Source organism: Herpailurus yagouaroundi, unplaced genomic scaffold, assembly GCF_014898765.1.
Source record: "Herpailurus yagouaroundi ecotype Mexico unplaced genomic scaffold, PumYag 100, whole genome shotgun sequence".
Lineage (NCBI taxonomy): Eukaryota > Metazoa > Chordata > Mammalia > Carnivora > Felidae > Herpailurus > Herpailurus yagouaroundi.
Genome location: NW_024412391.1, coordinates 8,969,935 through 8,988,628, shown reverse-complemented (window position 1 = coordinate 8,988,628; position 18,694 = coordinate 8,969,935). Strand labels below are relative to the sequence as shown.

The window sequence follows — 18,694 nt, the reverse complement described above, 5'->3', positions numbered from 1 at the left end:
CAACAACTTAAAACATATGTGATCTCAGCAAGTTCCACTTACTCTTTTGTACTGATGTAGATAGAGAAAGCAGAGAGTGATAATCTGAAACAGCACTTGTGTGGATTTCTAGACTTTGACGGGCCCTAGGAGGTCAATCTTCCCAAATCCCATTTGATTTAAACTGATAGTAAACTCTTCTTCGCTCCCTGAGTAAATCTGGGGCTCAGAAGCAGTTCAGACAAAAGGAGGAAATGGACTGAAATTGGTGTTTGGCAATGGGGAAAAATCACAAATAAGTAGAAGCTGGCTTACTTATATGTGTTTACAACTTCACTCAAACAATCTATGACATGATAGATGAACAGTGAAACCTCACAACTTTAAAATCTAGTAAAAACAACTTTCAATATTCATTAATAAACTAAAACTGTAGTAAAGTACTTTTATTTCCAACTAATGAAACAACCGTGTTCAGACTGTTGTAAGTCATTAGCTACCCGTAGACTTGGTGCACACACACGTGCATACACACACATACACGGATGCACACACACACACACACACACACACCCTGAGCAAAGTTTGCAAAATTTAAGATTTAAACATGCTTGCCCTTAGTAGAACATTATTCTAAAATAAGACCCCCCCCCAATGGGAAAGGATGAAATATGGCCTTTTGTAGCAACGTGGATGGAACTGGAGAGTGTGATGCTAAGTGAAATAAGTCATACAAAGAAAGATACCATATGTTTTCACTCTCATGTGGATCCTGAGAAACTTAACAGAAGACCATGGGGGAGGATAAGGGGAAAAAAAAGTTAGAGAGGGAGGGAGGCAAACCATAAGAGACTCTTAAAAACTGAGAATAAACTGAGGGTTGATGGGGGGTGGGAGGGAGGGGGAAGTGGGTGATAGGCATTGAGGAGGGCACCTGTTGGGATGAGCACTGGGTGTTGTATGGAAACCAATATGACAATGAATTTCATATTTAAAAAATAAATAAAAATGAAATAAAATAAAATAAGACCCCAGGGAAATGTGGAGCTCTGTAGAAGGAAACATGCCATGGGGGGGGGGGGGGTAGTTTCTTTAGGTCCTTCGGGTCTCAGGAAGCCCAGCAATCTGTCTAAAGCCCAGACTTCTATTTTCAAGGAGCCCACGTTCTTACCCACAGTGAGTGAATTTAAATGAACGGCTCTTACCAGGGATTTTTGATGATTGGCTCTAAGAATAAACGGCTTAATCAGAAGCATCCAAGGCACAGAAATCAAAGCCATGATAACAAAGAAACTTTGGACTTCTTGCTGTAAGATTAAAATGGTAAGATCCCGTCATTTTAAGGTGATCACACAACATACTTCATATGATAAAAATGGTAAACATGGATCATTTTAGCTGTACCTATTTTAAGAGATCTAAAGCATTTCAATGAATCCACTCACTTTTACATCTTGGAGTACTCCTATTTCGGACCAGTGGTGCCCTGTGTCAATCCAGGGTAGTCACTGGAAACCCACTCTCTTATTCTTTACCGAGTACCCCCTTGCTATCTACCCATACCATATGTGAACAAGTATTCATGAGGCACATAAGGGCAGCTTTATGTATCCCTTGCCCCATGGGAATAGCCCCTGGCCCTGCATGAAAAGTGTGACAGGCCCCATGACTTCACTGGTCACTCTGTTGTAGCCAGAAGTCCTTGGGTCACTTTAAGTCACAAGCATTTATCTCAATTAGTAATTTTATCTTTCCAGTGCTAGATAATTATCTGAGCTCTCTTGCTCTTTCAAAATAAAAAAACAAAGCTTCCTTACGCTCTCCCCTGACCAGCACGCTCTCGCTGTGGGTGAGTCACCTGACGTGGGGCTCTGGGGTAGCCATGTTGAACTCTCCCCGGCTGTCTCCCTCACGGTTCCCTCTGGGATGAGGCACCCATAGTCTTTATGCTTCTGCTGAAACTCGGGAGTGATCCCCCCTTATCGTCCTGCTACACGCTTCCTATCACGCCCTCGTGCCCCAGCCTCGCTTGTGATACACCTTCTAGTCACCAGTTTTGAAGAGTGACCTAGAGCTGTCAAAAGAACCAGGCAGCCCAGGGAGGCTTGGCCAGAGCTATTGGAAAGGAATGGACACTGGGTGCTTGGAGGAAGGAAAAACGTTCCTTGAGCCTTCCCTTTTCTTCAACTGTTCTGGCCAAGTTCTCACTGAACGCCAGGGGATGATTTTTAGCCCAGTTGTAACCAGATTTGCCCTGCTAACGGTGGGAACATCTTATCTGCCCAATCTTCTATGCTTCTCCACTCTGGAAGGCTCAGGAGAGGGAGGGAAGCCACAGAAACACACACTGTGCTTGCCAGCTCTGACTCCCTGCAGTTTGTCCATCTTTATGTGAGGCTTTCCCACCTCGTGATGTACACAGCAACCAGATATTTATATTTATCTGTTGCTCTTGTCCTTTGATAGCCAGACAGGGCACCAAGTCGGCCAGGGCAGCGTTGGGAAGGGGCTGGATTTATCAACTGACATCGTCTCTTCCAGCTGCATGACCCCAGAAGGACGTCATGGAAACCTGAAACTATGTCAGGATAATTCATCTTCATACTAGGGCGTAGGGAAACCAGCCAACTCCCAGTAAGGGTTTTGAATGGGAAAAAAAGCTGGAAAAGTCACTCACTGTGCAATGTTCAGTGTATATGCCAGACCAGGTGAGGACTTTAGTTTCTAGGGAAGGAGTTAGCACATGAAATAATTGATGAGTCTGAGTCCTTTGCCTCAAAGGGAAGACTTGTTTGGGAAATACAAGTAAACTTTCATTCGGACTCCAGCACTGAGTCAATGAACCTTCCAAATATATTTACTTAGTGCTTACAATCTATGGGTGATTCATACAACCATTCATTGATGTATAACAAAACGTGCTACCACAGTAAAGTAGGGATACCTCAAAAGAGCTTTCAGAGGCACGTGTCTTCTTTCACTATCATCTAAAATCCTGCCTGATTTTTCAGGGTGCCTGGGTGGCTCAGTCGGTTAAGCGTCCGACTCGTGATCCTGGCTCAAGTCATGATCTTACCGTTCGTGAGATCGAGCCCCACGTCAGGCTGTGCGTTGACAGCACGGAACCTACTTGGAATTGTCTCTCCGTCTCTCTCTCTCTGCCCCTAGCTCACTCACGCGCGCTCTCTCTCTCTCAAAATAAATAAACTTTAAAAATTAAAAAAAAAAATTATTCCTTATTTTGCATAAAAAATGCCCTGTCACAAAGCATTTTCTCTTCTTACTGTTTGCTGCTCCCACAGAGGAGGGGGCCACACCTAGGAATCAAACTCATGAGGCCGTGCATGGGAGGAGCGGAGCATGTGTTTAATGCGGACATGCAGGGTGAGCAACCACGGGTAAGTTACACGAGCAACAGAGGGTCACCTGGCACTGGGCAAACAGCCACGGTACTTGCTACAGAGCAATCACAACTTATGTAAGCACAGCCTCCCTGAGCGAAAATCTACCTTCACACGGTATCATCACAGGGAGAGGCCAGAGGGAAACTATTTGCGTTAACCAAGAGTTACTCACTGAGTTGTTTTTATATCCAGCTCCCATGGAACATTTATGCTTTTTTTAAAAACAAAAACAAAAACAAAAACATTAGGTCGACAATGAGGCTGAATTGCTAAGTTGATAATGAAGTGCCAGAAGTGGAAGAAATCAAAACGGCCGCACGGTCCAGGTGCTGGGAGGTACTGTCCCCGGAAGAAGAATCAACAGAAAAAAGAGAGCCAGAGAGAGAGAAGTCATCTCTAACTAGCCATGGAAGCTCTGAGCAGGAAGAGCAGGGATTTGGATTCTAGTTTTCCAGGGGCCCCCTGCCCACGTCAACAGAGGGCCTCCTCTTCTGGTCTCTTGCCAGTTTCTTTCTCGTACACCTCAGCTTATGTTTAGAATCAAAGATGATGACATTTTAAGGTGCTATGCAGACCATGTGCGGTTTCAGGCCAATCCATCCGAAGGACTTGTTTTTGTTTTTTTTTTTTTTCCTTTCTTCATAGACGACGCACAAGCCAATTTTCAACTGCACAGCGATACCCACATCGGGCCTCACCCCAACAGGAGCAGGCAGAGCGGCAGCGGCATACCGTCCCCAGCACCTGTGCACTCATCCAAGTCTAATAAACACCTTCGGAAATTGAAAGGACCTAACAACCCCGGCAGGGTGCTAACCTGGCGCAGTCTTGCAAACGACTACACTCTGCAACACTTGGGAGCATGAGACAGACGTGACACCCCCCCCCCCCGCCCCAGCACATAACAGAAGGAAACGCCACAGATACCTGATGTCTGTACAGGGGTGCATTGGAAGGGTCGTCATAGTTAAACAGAAACATGTTGATGAAGTGGATGAGGATGCTTGGGGCGTGCCAGGACATGTGCACATCAAAGCGGCACCACTTGAAAATGATCATGAAGACCAAGTATCCAAACAGACACAGGATGAAAATCATCTCGGGAATAAACTGCAGAACGATGTTGAGAGTTCTTCCGAAGTATCTGGGGGTGGGAAACACACCCATTATTCTCCCCAAAGCACGAAATGTTCTTTTTCTTCCCCCCCACACCGCATCCACTCTCCTGTCAAGCAGCAGTTATGCATGGATGGAGAAGAAGAGAAAGGTAGGATTCAAGAGAGCCAGTCTGGAAGGTAGCGTCGGAAGCAAAGGGGATGCCTGTAGGGAGAGCTGGGGATCCGGCCACAGTCTCACCTGCACATCTAGCTTATACGAACACATTCAAGGGCACAAAGAGTGTGCCCTTGAGGAGCGACTAGGAAGCGCTTCTTCTAAGACAGGGGTCGGCAAGCTAAGGTTCACGGGCCAAACTGAGCCCGTCACCTGTTTTTAAACAGCCCAAAGTTAAATAAAAATAGGTTTTATATTTTTAAACGGTTGGCCAAAAAATCAGAAGAAGGAGAAGACTAGTTTATGACACATGAAAATTATACGTAATTCAAATTTCAGGGTTCACTGATAAAGTTTTATCAGAACACAGTCACATTCCATTTACAAATTGTCTATGGCAGCTTTCATGCTACAATGCCAGGACTGAGTAGTTGTGACAAAGGCCATCGAGCCTGCAAAGCTTAAAATATCTACCCTCTGGCCCTTTACAGAGAAAGTTTGCCAACTCCTGCTCTAAGATACAGAGAGAGGCTCAGAAGGCTGAGTTGGGGGCCACCAAGTTAAAATGTCAGAAAGGGCCCCAGGCCCATTGCTAATTCTAAGAGTTATCTGAGGGAAAGGGGAGATCCCGCAACAAAACATGACTACTAGACAGAGGCCTGCCTGACATGCAGTGATACCAATGATAATCTGCTCCAGAAAATACATTCTGGGATTACCTCCCATTTAACCCCACGGCCCTTTCAGGTAAGCAGGAGTACCAGGGGTCCCTAGTCACTAGTCGTGACTAGTTTGCTCACTAAATAGATCTTATTTTTCAAGCAGAACTGTACTTCTGTGAGCTTTCAGGTCGGCGGTCACCACGGGACTGGGTCTGGCCAGTGGGAACGGAAGGGGTATGTGTCACTTTGGGGTGGAAGCTTAAGAATCAATGTGTAATTGACCAGTTTCCATGTTTTCGTACATTTATATCCTTAGAGAATAGGTTTGAGATGTTTAGAGAGGCAGGTCGATAGAAGGAAAGGAAAGATAAGACAACATTAACGGTCCAAGTGAGAGAGAGGGTGCAGCCATTTGGAAGACACTACATCAGGATTCTAGGACTCTGAGGGCACGGTGGCCCAAATGCACTTATGTCTCCACTTGCCCACTGGTGGGAGCTAATCCTGGATATAGCGGTGACCCCAAGTCTTTCAGGTTGAGAGGACAGAAGATGCTACGGGCTTGCCAGTCTCTTTCTGAACCCTCAAATATGCCTGAGGCGAAAGGTCACTCATATTTCAGTGACCCAGCTCGGGAGAGACAGAGGTCCCACTTCCGCCAAACCTGCCCGTCCTGGCTCAAGCCAAGAGACCCGGCGGAGGGCTCCCTGTGGCAAGGAAGAAACCCTCACACAAGGAGACGCAGGACCAATGTAGCGGCTCAGTCACCGCTCATCAGTGACGCGGTCAGATCAACGGGCAGAAAAGTTCATCGTGAAACTCACACATGATTGAAAAGGCTGAGAACAACACCGAAAACCATCTGGACAATTCCCAGGATAACTGACATCTTCATCTTGTAGGAGTTCAAAAACGTTAGTTTGTTTGAAGCCAAGTTCCAAATCTGGATGGGAGACATGACAAGGAATACGTGAGATCAGAGTCGAGAAGTTCTCCCGGCATCGGGGGAAATAGCAGGACTCCTCCTGAGGAAGTCACTCTGGGGACCATCCATATTTTCACATTCTGATCCAGTTCAATGCGGACATTTTAGGTTCAGGAAAGGAAGGGGACCAAACCCCTTTTAAATGCGATTCTAATGACAAGTTTGGCAGAATTATTAGTGCCATTAGGAAGATATTACGTGGCTAGAAGAAAAAAAATCCTACACGATTTCTCCTCTGTTCTAAGGGAAAAGACATTCTGAAACATCATGGAGAGATCTCAAACTGGCCTCACTTCCACTTGGTAGTGACGTAGAGCTCTGGCCCATGAATTTTTCCAATCCCTTCTTGAGAATACCACCTTTGACTTGGCATTTCTAAAATGCTTCACGTCACAAAGGATTTTCCAGGGCCCATCGCAAGAAACCACACTTAGAGTCAATATTTGTTAGCGCTATGGGCAAGACATGCTCCCTGCCTTCCACACAGTCCCTGGTTTTTTTTTTTTTTTTAATTTAATTTTTTTGAATGTTTATTTATTTTTGACAGGGAGAGAGACAGAGCATGAGTGGGGGCAGGGGCAGAGAGAGAGAGAGGGAGACACAGAATCAGAAGCGGGCTCCAGGCTCTGAGCTGTCAGCACAGAGCCCGACATGGGGCTCGAATTCATAAACCGTGAGATCATGACCTGAGCCAAAGCCGGACGCTCAACCGACTGAGCCACGCAGGTGCCCCTACGCAGTCCCTGTTTTAACAGAACTGCCAGGCTTGAAAAGTGAGGGGCACGTGTCCCGGCCTTCCCACCAAGACTGACACCCAGAGCAAGCACTCAGAGTGGCTAGGGGGCTGGGTAGGGTCCCATGCTAGTTAATGGCCCCACTCACTGGCATTCTTCTTCCCCAAAGACATCTCCAACATCCCCATGGTCTCCACTCCCACCCCTATGTAAATGGTTCAGTCTTTGCTCTTACCTCTCAGCCCTCTTCAACTTTAGACACATCCCAAACTGCCTGCTAGATATGTCTTGAGGGTGGGGCACCTGGGTGGCTCAGGCGCTTAAGCATCCTACTTCGGCTCAGCTCATGATCTCATGGTTCGTGGGTTCGAGCCCTGTGTTGGGCTCTGTGCCGAAAGCTCAGAGCCTGGAACCTGCTTCCGATTCTGCGTCTCCCTCTCCCTCTCTGCCCCTCCTCCACTTGGGCGCTCAAACACCCGCTCACTCTCTCTCTAAAATAAATAAATGTAAAAATTTTTTAAAAAGATTATACATATATCTTAAGGGTTCGCTATACCACATCTCAAAGGTAACAAAGCCACATCTTCCCACCTAACATGACTTCCTCCTCCAAACTACTTTGCTTTGGGTAAGAGCTCGAAGCTCTGCTAGGCACGGCCTCAATGCAAAGTCACCCTGCACCCACCCCAGGCACACAAGCAGGCAGGAACCACACCTCACCGACACGTCCTTTACAATGTCCTGAGCAGCTGCCAGCTGGACCATCACTAAGGGGGCTGCTGGCAAGGTAGGCAAAGGGTCTCCAGTAACAGGTGCCCAGACACCAGAGACGTCTCCTCTCCCTTCACCATCTGCCTTGGCATTTAAGCTGCACCAGGCTTGCCCTGTACCCTCTGCTCTTCCCTTTGCCCTCCTGCTTGGCCAGCCCTGCGGGATCACCGAACATGGTTAGGGCAGGGTCCCCAGCACGGTTTAGGCCCAGTCAAATCTGATGAACTATAAATTAAGTACCAGGCACAAACTAAGCTCTTTAAATGTACTATCTCATTTAAGTCTAACAACCCTACGAGACGGATGTAAATATTCGCATTTTACAGAGAAGGGAAATTTATCTCAATCTCAGGGCGGTTAAGTTCTCTACACACCTAGGAAGAAATAATACTATAGCAAATAGGTTATTTGACCTACTTATTTTCCAGACTCTGTTCCAGGTGTTTGACACATAAAAATCATTTAATCTTCTGAGCAACCCAGTGAGTTAGGGCTGCTGTTATATCCATTTTGCAGATGAGGAAACAGAGACACAGAGGTATTAACTTGCCCAAAACCACATAGTGAGGAAATAGAAAAGGCAAGATTTATACACAGCTATCTGAGCCAAAAGCATAGGCTTTTAACCATTGTGTTACGTTCATTTATTTAAAAATACATACGCTTTTTCTTTTTCTTTTTTTTTTGGTGAGAGAGAGAGACAGGGGGAAAGGGAGAGAGAGAAAACCAAGCAGGCTCTGTGCTGTCAGCACAGGGCCCCACACAGGGCTCAGATCATGACCTGAATCAAAATCAAGGGTCTGACGCTCAACCAACTGAGCCACGTAGGAGCCCCTCTACGAACACTTTTAGAAAGACCTGTCAGCTCTGATAACCAAATATCTTATGATGTGATTCACAAAAAAAGGCTGCACATGGTCAATAAATGCTGCTGTAGAAATTTACGTTATGTAAAAATCCAACCGTTCATTGATATATATAGGGTCTAATACAGGCACAGTAACGTTCTGTTCAAGGGGGTATCTCTGGGGAACAGAATTGCCAGAACATCAGAGATAGGGAAGGAGACTCTTTCGTTTCTAGTTTATACTATTTTGTGGATTTTTAATCTCATATATCTCTTAGTTCTCACAAAAAGACCAGGAATGTTCAAAAACGTAAATGTTACTAGGGAAAAAGTTAATTCTTCTCAACATCGCACTTCTCCTCTACCCCTCACATTTTTCCTTTCTTCTCTATCGGGAAGATGATAAAATTGCCACAGTAGATACTCTGGCTCCGTGGGTTCTGGGCTACGATGGCCTTTGAGGAGCAGAACCGGGCAGACAGGATATGCTGATGATTCAGGGGTGGGCTGGGAAGGTGAAAAGAGGACAGTGGCAGCAAAGACATTCAAAGCAAAGGAAGGTCAACCAGACCCTCTGTCTGTCCTCCTCCGCAGCCCGCGTGCTAATCGTGAAATTCCTCGGACCACAGAAAAAGCCTTTCAAGCAACAAAAATATCAACTTGCGTTTGTTTTCAGCACTTTGCGGCTTACAGCTCAACTTTCAAGGACTTTACCTCGTGTGATAAAATTTAGAATACGAGTGTCCCTGAGTGGCCAAGTATAAACAAATCCCGGGTGATGTCTTCTGCCTTTGTAAGGGAGGGGAGACAGGCAAGCAATGGGAGGACTCAGGCTAACCGAAGAGGAGACAACGCATAAGATCCGAGAGTACAGTTTTAGGGCCCGTACTGCTTACTCTCAAATGGCAGCAACTAAAACTAAGGTCTCAGGATCTCTCCCACAAAAAGAGCTTAGAAGAAACATTTATTGACAACATTTGCCAAGTTTCCGTCTAGCTCGGTCAAGCTCATTTGGAGCACAAGGCTGCCACCTAGTGGCAGTTATGTGTTGGGCCATCACGTATAAGCCAATAGGCATGTAAGCCTTCTGGAAATCCCTTTAGATCTGAAAGGCTGTGCAAGGAAGCACCTTTGTTTCGCTTGGCTCAAATCCAGTTGAGATAGATATAACGAACACAAAAGTTAACTCGTACCATTTAAAAAAAAAAAAACTTGTGTCAATTCTAGGCGGTAAAATTAAGCAAAGCTAAGAGCAAATCCATACTTTGCTAGGATAAGGGAGATGTTACTCACTACAAGAAAATGCCAAGGTAAGGAACTTGATCCGTATGCTAATAACTTCTCTAACATGCATACTTTCCAGGCAACCAAGGGCCTTTTAAAGAAGCAATCATTAACCACCAGGGGTATAAATTATTGGAGAAGGAAGCAGATGTTTGAGCAACTATATGGAAAATGACCCAGGGGCTAGGTAAAGGGTACAGGTAGGACATTTACTTGAGTCCGACACAGTGCCACAAAACCTCCAGTATATGTAATTCTAGCTCAGTGTGTAAGTTTGTTGATTTCAAAGGTTCTGGCACTTTCCTCCCCTCTACATAGAGATCTCCTCAGCAAGACATTGTACGTAATAAATATCTAACCCAAGAAGACATTATTACCGGATCAATCCCAAATGGGTATGGATTTCCAGAGTACACTCCTGGAATGGCTGGGTCCAGCTGTAAATATGGATTTGTTTCCATTACATGTGCACTAGAGAGGGGAAAAGGAAAAATAAAAACAAAACCAATGATTAACCAGAGGTAGAAAAAAAACACTATAGTGCCGTTGGTCATGAACTTGTAAGCCAATCAAAGCCTCACTGTTGGTGCAACTCATCATTTGGCTCATTCAATCATTCCATGCATGGGTACTGAATACCTACTATGTGCGAAGTATTGTCCTAGGTGCTGAGACTATGCACATTACCATCTGGCCCCAAGACGCTCACAGTCTGAGTCTCCAAAGGCTCTCAGCCTGGTGGAGTATTGTAAAGAAAAGCAGTTATACTACGTCAGAAAAAAAGTCGGTCAGGGATGAAGGAGCATATAAGAAAGAAGTCTCAGCCTGGGGACAAGCTTGGGAAATCATCCCTGCGCACACATGGGCTCATCTGGAGGTATAATTTGGCTTTCACCCACAGACCCTAATCTTCATGAAACTCAGCTCTCAAAAGTTGCAGTCCATTGAATGTCTTTATTTATTCTTTTTGCTCAGATAAGTTTTTTAAATCTTCTTAGTTTTTATTTTATGTGCAACAAAGAAATTTTAGAACAGAAAATTTCAAAACTACACAATAGTAGAGAGCATAATATATTAAACTTCCATATAGCTACCCATTTCCCAGTTGTCAATACATGGCCAGTCTTTTCCATCTGACCCTCTACCCAGTGCTGCCTCCCACCAAATGAATCATTTCCGATTAACAGACCGCTACTTTTATCCACACATATTTTAGTATGTATTTTAAATGATACAGACTTAAGGAAAATTAACACAGTCTAGTATCATACCTTAAAAATTACGAGCAATCACTTAAAATCATCAAACATGCAATCATTGCTCAAATTTTCCCAAATTACTCATAACTTTTTAACTGTCGGTTTGTTTAAATCATTGAATGTCTTTAAATCAGTGTCCCAGTTTTGCCCAAAAGCATGAACGTCAGTGGGTAGGAATTTCTTACTATCTCTGCAAGCCCCAAGGGGATGAGAATATTAGGGGTGTTTGTTTGTTTGTTTAACAGAGCACACATCTATAGAAGGGCCAAGAAGGAATACTGAAATGATGAAGAAAAGAGTGCTGGCAACTTTGGTTGGCTACCTAGAAATATACTCCCTCCCTCCTACAACTGAGGTGCTCGAAGGTGTTAGGGAGCAACAGGGGGGATCAGGAAGCCTGATCTCAATGACCAGACCCTCAGGACACAGTGGGAACAGATGGCCTCACTGGCCGTCTCAGACTCAGACCCTAATGCATGCCTCAGTGCATACGGTTACACTGAACTAGAAGAGGTTTGTTTGTGTGTGGACAAAGCCGCTCCTGATAAGAGGGAACCGGCACCCACAGCTAAGGCATGATCTCTGCTGTTGACATAAACAAGTTCACAGAACACCAACATCAGACAAAGCCACCCTCTGACCTTGGTGGATCCAGACAAAAACAAGACCGATCCACATCATATCTGATATTAAAATATGGACATATCAAAATAAGGGCAATGCCCGAACCACAAAAATGACCAAACATTGCCCTCATCCTCCTAGAAGCCAGACCCTGTAGGCCCTTTCCCTACATCCTCTTGCTGAGATGCCCATGCTCCCCCACTGGTACACCAGCTCCCTGAGTTAGTAAATTCAGTGCTGGGTGATGCCAGGCATGCTTCTGGTGGTCCTTGGCTGAAGAACGTTGTGACAGTATCCCTAGTCAATTCCCAGGGAAAGCAAGCCCAAGACCTAGCTTGTGACTGGTGACCAAAACCAGCTTGCTGTGTCCTTTGCCACTCTGATGGATGACTGCACTTTTCTTTTGTCTCCCTGTTAATAAGGTCCCACTTCATACAAGTGATGCCTGGCATGTGGCTGAGTGTCCCTCAGACTGGGCTTGGCCTCCGAGAGCCTTGAATTGGGGCAGGAGTCATTCCATTCACAGGTGCATAAAAGAGTACTCGAGCCCACATTTGCAGAATGACAAAAAGCCAGGTGACTCGGACCTTTCCCAATCACGCTCCTGGGTAAATGAGATTTCATGGAGGTAGTTTGGTGAAATTGTGCTGATTTAACATGCTTCAAAGCCCATCGCTATGCTTACGAGTTTACATCTAAAGAGCAGAACTAAGTAATTTGTCTTTAAATTTATGAAAGCTTTGTTCTCCTGGGCATCTCTTCAGGGTACTTAATCGTAAAGCAAGTACAAAAACAAAAGCACTTGTCAATATAGCCATCTGTATTCTGGAAAATGTCCTATCCTTCATTTCCTTCCTTCCTTCCCTTCCTTATTGTTTAATAGTCCTGTCCTCTACTGCAAGGAAGCTGGACCAGCAAAGAAACTAGGGGGGATGCATTGACACCCCCATGACACAGCCACCCACGCAGCCACTCTTCGCCAGCTACTCTATCCTACCTGCCCTCCTCACTCCATCACCCAAAAGACAAACACAGGGAGCTGCTTATGAAAACTAGCCACCCCCTCCTTTGCTTTTGACATTGAATGGAGTCACTCTGAACCATCAAAGAAAATGTCCTTCAGGTGAGTCTGGGGCCTCGAGCACTGGAAACCAGCGATTTATATAATTCAACACCACATCAGGCTTCTGTCCTAAGTGCTCACTGCGTCCAGTCCCCTGCTGGAACTAGGTCTGCTTCAAATGCAACCTTCTCCGGGGAACTTAGCTTCTGTGACTGACACCAAGATGCCCAGTTTGTACCTGCCTCACTATTTGTTTTCACAGTAGTGTTGGCACATGCTACAGACACCATGATATATACTTAAGTGAAATGTTACAAACTATCTCCACACAATAGAATGACCAGCACAGTTACTGAGGGACTGGTTGGAGGTTGCTCACTCGGTAAATAAAATGGAATCATTCGTTGAATTTGTGGGCACGCCTCTGAGCAGAGCCAGGCATAGACTTCTTGACCATGAAAAGTGCCCCTGAAGCCACCTGGACAGCCAAGCGAGTGACCCACCTCTGTCTGTAAACTTACTTCCATGTGCCATTTCTGAACATCGGTCGGACACTCCAAGAAGAGCCAAAGATGTTGAAAGACTTGGAGAAGCAGTCATTGTAAATCAAGCCCGTGTAGATGGAGAAGATGCCCATAAGGAGAATCAGATAGCGTCCGTGGAAGAAGGTGTTCCAGATCTGGTCTCAGGGAGACAGAGAAGATGGCCGTCAGGGGGCTTGGCACCAGAGCCTGGGGTGGGGGAGAATGTGTTATGGGATGTCTCCAGCACCAGTGGAACATCCACGGCAAGGCACACAGGCCCCACACAGAGGGGCCACAGCACGGGGCAACATCAAAGCGATCCAAATAGAGCACACACACCGTAATTTCCCCGAGCCTAAATGCATCAGTCAGAAAAGTCCTAGACCGGTGGTTGTTACTGTGGAAGAAAAACCATATAAGCCTCAGAATCTTTAAGTCATCACTGGTTAGAAAACATAACTGAAGGGGCGCCTGAGTGGCTCAGTCAGTTAAGCGTCTGACTTCGGCTCAGGTCATGATCTCACGGTTCATGAGTTCGAGCCCCGCATCGGGCTCTGTGCTCACAGCTCAGAGCCTGGAACCTGCTTCAGATTCTGTGTCTCCCTCTCTCTCTGGCCCTTCCCCTCTTGAGCTCTCTCTCTCTCTCAAAAATAAATAAACATTAAAAAAAAAAAAAGAAAAAAAACATAACTGAAGCGGAGGCTGAGGCCTCACACGTTATGGAGGGACATGAAAGTGTGCAGCCACTCTTTCAAGTACTTCTAGGAGACAAGCTCCGAGCTGGATGCATATGGCAGCTAAATTTCATGGCAAGTCAAAGCTCCACTCATTCTGTCATAAAATCAAGTCTTGTCTAAGCACGTCCACTAAGAAGAGTCAAGTGCTTTCTATAATACTGGATGATGGGTGTCAATCATTCACAGACCTGCCAAAGTGTAGCTCTGAGATTTCAATTCTTTATTCTAGGAAGCTACGGCTCTTACAGTGTTGGTCACACAAAACTATATTGGCCAGAGGTGGAGTTTCCCACTAACCTCGCTTATGATTAAGCTGCTGTGACATCACTGAACTAGCTCTAGTTAAGACAACTTGTAATAAAAGTTTGCAGATATTCTTAAAATTCAGAACACAGCTAAAGGCATGTTTCCAGCTTACAAGATGTATTCCAGGGAACACAGAGCTCATAAGAACACTGAGCATGGACTGATTGTGGGAGAAGGGCTCTGCCATGAGAAAAACTATTTGTGATATTTTAAGTGAAAAAAAAAAAAGGCCACAAATTAATATGCAATATGTGAGCCCTATTTTTAAAAATGTTGAAAAATTTGTGTATAAGCGCAGAAAAAATACAGGAAGATAGATAAAAACATTAGTTGTGATTTTCTCTAGGTAGTTAAATTGTTGTATTTTCCCAATTTTAAAAATAAACATATATTGTTTTTTATAATCAAAGAAAAAAATTCATGTTAGGAGGGAAAAAACTTAAAAATAAAGAGAGATCAATGCCTTGTCAAGCAATGTACAAAAAACAAAAATGCTGAAAGAAATTGCACCACACCATCCAAAGCACTGACCTTTGGACAGGAATTTCAAGGCTGAATTTTGGCCCCTTTATCCTTTCTATCCTTTGCTTTTCATAAAACAGGTTGGTTTCTTTAGTGAAAACAACATACACATTTTTCAGATTCTACTTATAACCTCGGAGAACTGAGGCAAGGTATTCGACGGACACCCACCTCGTTGTTGGTCTTCTGGGAGAGCAAGCGTCTCTCATTAAGGACCATCCAAAGGGCTGCCAGGAGCATGATGATCCCATGACCACAGTCTCCAAACATCACAGCGAAGAGGAAGGGGAATGTGATGATGGTATAGGGAGCTATAGAGGGGAGACCCACAACAGCCTGAGTCCTTCCCACGGCCAGTGGCTCCATCAAAGATCTGTCTAACATGATCCGTGACCCACAAGCTGGTTCCCTCGTATCTTTCTGATTCTGTCTTCCCTCCCCATCCCCAGCATTTGCTGAGCTGGCACACACATTAGCTTATCAATAAGTAAGCATTATAAGTCCCTGTTTACAGATGACCTGAGTTTTGAAGCAGTTTGGTGACTTGCCCAAGATCACAAAATGTATCGGGTCTTAAAACCAGTTTCCCATCTCTGAGTGTTTCGTATATTCCACATGTATCACACACCTCTACTCACAGGATACCCAGCCTATGGGGTCGCTGCATTACAGGTCACAAGATTAGGACTCTGCTTGGAGAAAAAGAGCACTATAGACGACGTGGCTGAAGGTCACCTGGTCTACCCTTTTTATTTTACAAACCAGACTACCAATATCACACAGCTTATGTCACTTAGAATCCAGTCTTCTGACTCCAAGTCCTGGAAGCCAGCTGTGTTCCCATCTCACCCACAAAACAGCTCCAGCTCTGTGAAAATGTTGAGAGATGACCCCACTGAATCGTTAAGGAAACAAGAACTGAATTTGACTGCCTAATAAGGCGATGGTTCAAGGGAGAACAGGTGAAATCTTGACAAAGAACAAATCTTTCACTAGTCACCGTTTAGGCAACCAATGCAGAGCATTAGGAGGCCAAACAAAATTTTAGAAATGATCCAGTTTTAAGCAATTCACCTCCTAGGCCACCCAAGGGGTAAATCTTAACCAGTTTTCATTTTCAAGTTGCCCCATTATACAATGCATCAGACACTTTACCTGGGTTTATTTCCCGGTAACTGCCCACACCATATGCATCTACAATATTCTGGAAGCCAGCTGTGAATTTATTGGTCCTGTTAAATGTGGGAGGAGATGTTTTAGACTGCACTGCAGTCAGGATGGGGACCATGGAGGAGCCACTTAGTTCCTACAAAAGAACAAACAAAAAAAAAAAAAAATTGACAAAAACGTAAGGAAGAGGGTGAGCACATGGATGTCCAATTCCTGCCACCCCTTATAGGTGAACTTGGGACAATTTCTTGACCTCTCCGACACCCATGACCACTCTGTAAAATACCTCCCTAATATCTAATTTATCTTACAGGAGAGTCATCAAGAAAGTGGAGTTCTGGCCATTTCCATTCTCCTGCTCCTGCCAATTCACCTGTTATGCCCAGTTCTGGGTCCTCTCCTCTTCCTTTCTCCCTACTCACACCCTCAAGAGTTAACCCACTTTCTTGATTCTGCCCTTTTCTTCCAAATGGTCCTACTCCCTCCCCAGCTTCGATTCTGTTTTAATTTCCTGTCTGGGCTTTCAAACTCTCATGTCTCAGCAACCCCACAATAGCCAGGAGCCTAAAATCAAACTCATCAACTTGCCCCAAAGCCAGGTTCTCCCTTGGCCTCCCTGCTCCTTCAGCAGACTCCGTTCTCCAGATCCCTGAACCTTGGGAATCATCAGACGCGTCTCTTCTCCTGGTTCAATCAATCGATCACCAAATCCTGCTGATTGTCCCTTTAAAGTCCTTCTTTTTCTCGCTCCCATAACCACTAGCCTAGCCCTGAGCCTCCCCACTTAGCCTATGCTGCAGATGGTGCAATCCTTCTTTCATAAAATAAAACAAACAAGTACTGCTTCCGTCATGTTACTCCCCTACTCAAAAATCTTCAAAGGCTCCCTATTACCTAGAGAATGGAATCAAAATTCTTCCATTTGGTCATCAAGACTTCCTTCCAATATTGACTATTGCTCCCTTCACACCTTCACCCCCACTACTTCTGCACAGAAACAGGTGACTTTACACCAGCCATCTCTATTCTTCACTTACCCAGGTATGAACCGTTCCCCAGGCTCACTCCCCAGGAACCTTTCGGTCAGTCCAAAGTCTAACGGTACTTACCACCTGCACGCTCAGTGGGACTTAGCACTGGCTAAATGACTGCCCATCAATCCTCCTAAAATGCCATGAGGTCCGTATCACCTTCCTACCCAGCCCCACTTGACAGGTGAGGGGACAAAGGTCCAGAGAGGTTAAGTAACTTCCCCTAGGTCCCACCGCAAGTGGTGGAGTTCTTTACTCTCTTGTGATATATCTTTTCATGTTTGAGATTATGATCTCCCTAAGGGCAAGAATTATGGTGCTTCATTTTTCTTAACACGTGCCCCAGCAGCTGACATAACCCCTGGCATAGAGTAAGTATATTTTGCTTGTTTGTGACGCTGACAATGAAAGTTAGCCTATTACACTTCTCTCCTCACCTCCTACCCACTTAGAGCCTTCTACTCCTATCTGGGAAAGACTTGTTATTTCAGAGGGCTGAAGACACTGAAGAAACAGTCCGAAGCAGACTTGTAGGAGTTTGGCCCCTCTGTGATTACAGGATGACCCTGTCTCGTTCACATACGTGCATCAGGACACCTCCCCGGTGGCCCTGCTGTCTTGTCCATATCGCACGGAAATGTTTCTAAAATGCAAACTGGATTGTGCCGCTCTAGCATGGGCATAAAATCAGATCCCTTATACCACTGTTAAGTCCTTCAGGACCTGCCCTGCAGCCTCTCCCTGACCTTCTTCCCATTCTTGAAACTTGCCACACTTTCACTCCAGCCAGGTGGGCCTGCACTCCATGCTCCTCCCCACCTCCATCCACCTGCTCACTGATGACCCTTCCATGGTTCAGCTCAGGCATCACTTCCTCCAGGGAGCACCCCTGCCCTTCCCAAGCTGGGTGAAAGGAATGCTCTTTCTAGGTGCATTGTTGGACTACCATATGGGGACATTTAAATCCAGCCTTCTGGCTTCAGGATCACAGTCAGGTCACTTGTACTTTGTGTGACTCAGTTTCCTCATATGTACAAAGGGGATAAAGATAGCTCCTGCCTCCTAGGCCAATTCCATGTCAAGGCCTTTACTTCCAGATCCTTCAGCTTGAAATTTCTCCCTCCTATCCTGTCACCTGCTCCTGCTCCAAGCCATCTGCTCAGAGGGGCCTTCTGAGGGCAACAGCCCTATCACAGTATTGTAAGACCTAAAATTCCAGGTGTCACCTTGATGTCTTTGAGTCTCACAGGGCCCCAAAGTCCAAGCCACGAGTTCCTCTGTTTTCATCAGATTTGCCTCCCATGGAGGGGGAAGGGCTCCCCACCCAACTAGCTCTCCCATAGGCCAGACCATTTGCACACTGCCCAGTCTTCGACCCAATGGGCTTCACCCCCCTGCCACCCCAGAAAGGTATTCTAACAAGCTACTCACGTCCTCCCATGGAAACCAGACCCCCTCCTCTTGTGGGAGGCTGCCTCCCATAGCCCAGCTGGCTCATTGTGCCCCCAAGTACAAGCCCC

General features: G+C 45.5%; 1 protein-coding gene across 4 annotated transcripts in view; it reads right to left on the bottom strand.

Moving 5' to 3' along the window:
• The window catches only part of ATP6V0A4 (ATPase H+ transporting V0 subunit a4), a 102,315-nt gene that overhangs the window by 36,447 nt on the left and 47,174 nt on the right, over positions 1 to 18,694 (bottom strand). For all 4 annotated transcript variants that reach the window (XM_040471836.1, XM_040471835.1, XM_040471837.1 and 1 more), the window contains 7 exons: positions 16,129 to 16,279; positions 15,145 to 15,284; positions 13,406 to 13,563; positions 10,316 to 10,409; positions 6,142 to 6,260; positions 4,311 to 4,527; positions 1,185 to 1,286 (listed from right to left, as the gene is read on the bottom strand). In XM_040471836.1, coding sequence (XP_040327770.1) covers positions 1,185 to 1,286; positions 4,311 to 4,527; positions 6,142 to 6,260; positions 10,316 to 10,409; positions 13,406 to 13,563; positions 15,145 to 15,284; positions 16,129 to 16,279 — 981 coding nt within the window. The remainder of the gene's footprint in view (positions 1 to 1,184; positions 1,287 to 4,310; positions 4,528 to 6,141; positions 6,261 to 10,315; positions 10,410 to 13,405; positions 13,564 to 15,144; positions 15,285 to 16,128; positions 16,280 to 18,694) is intronic.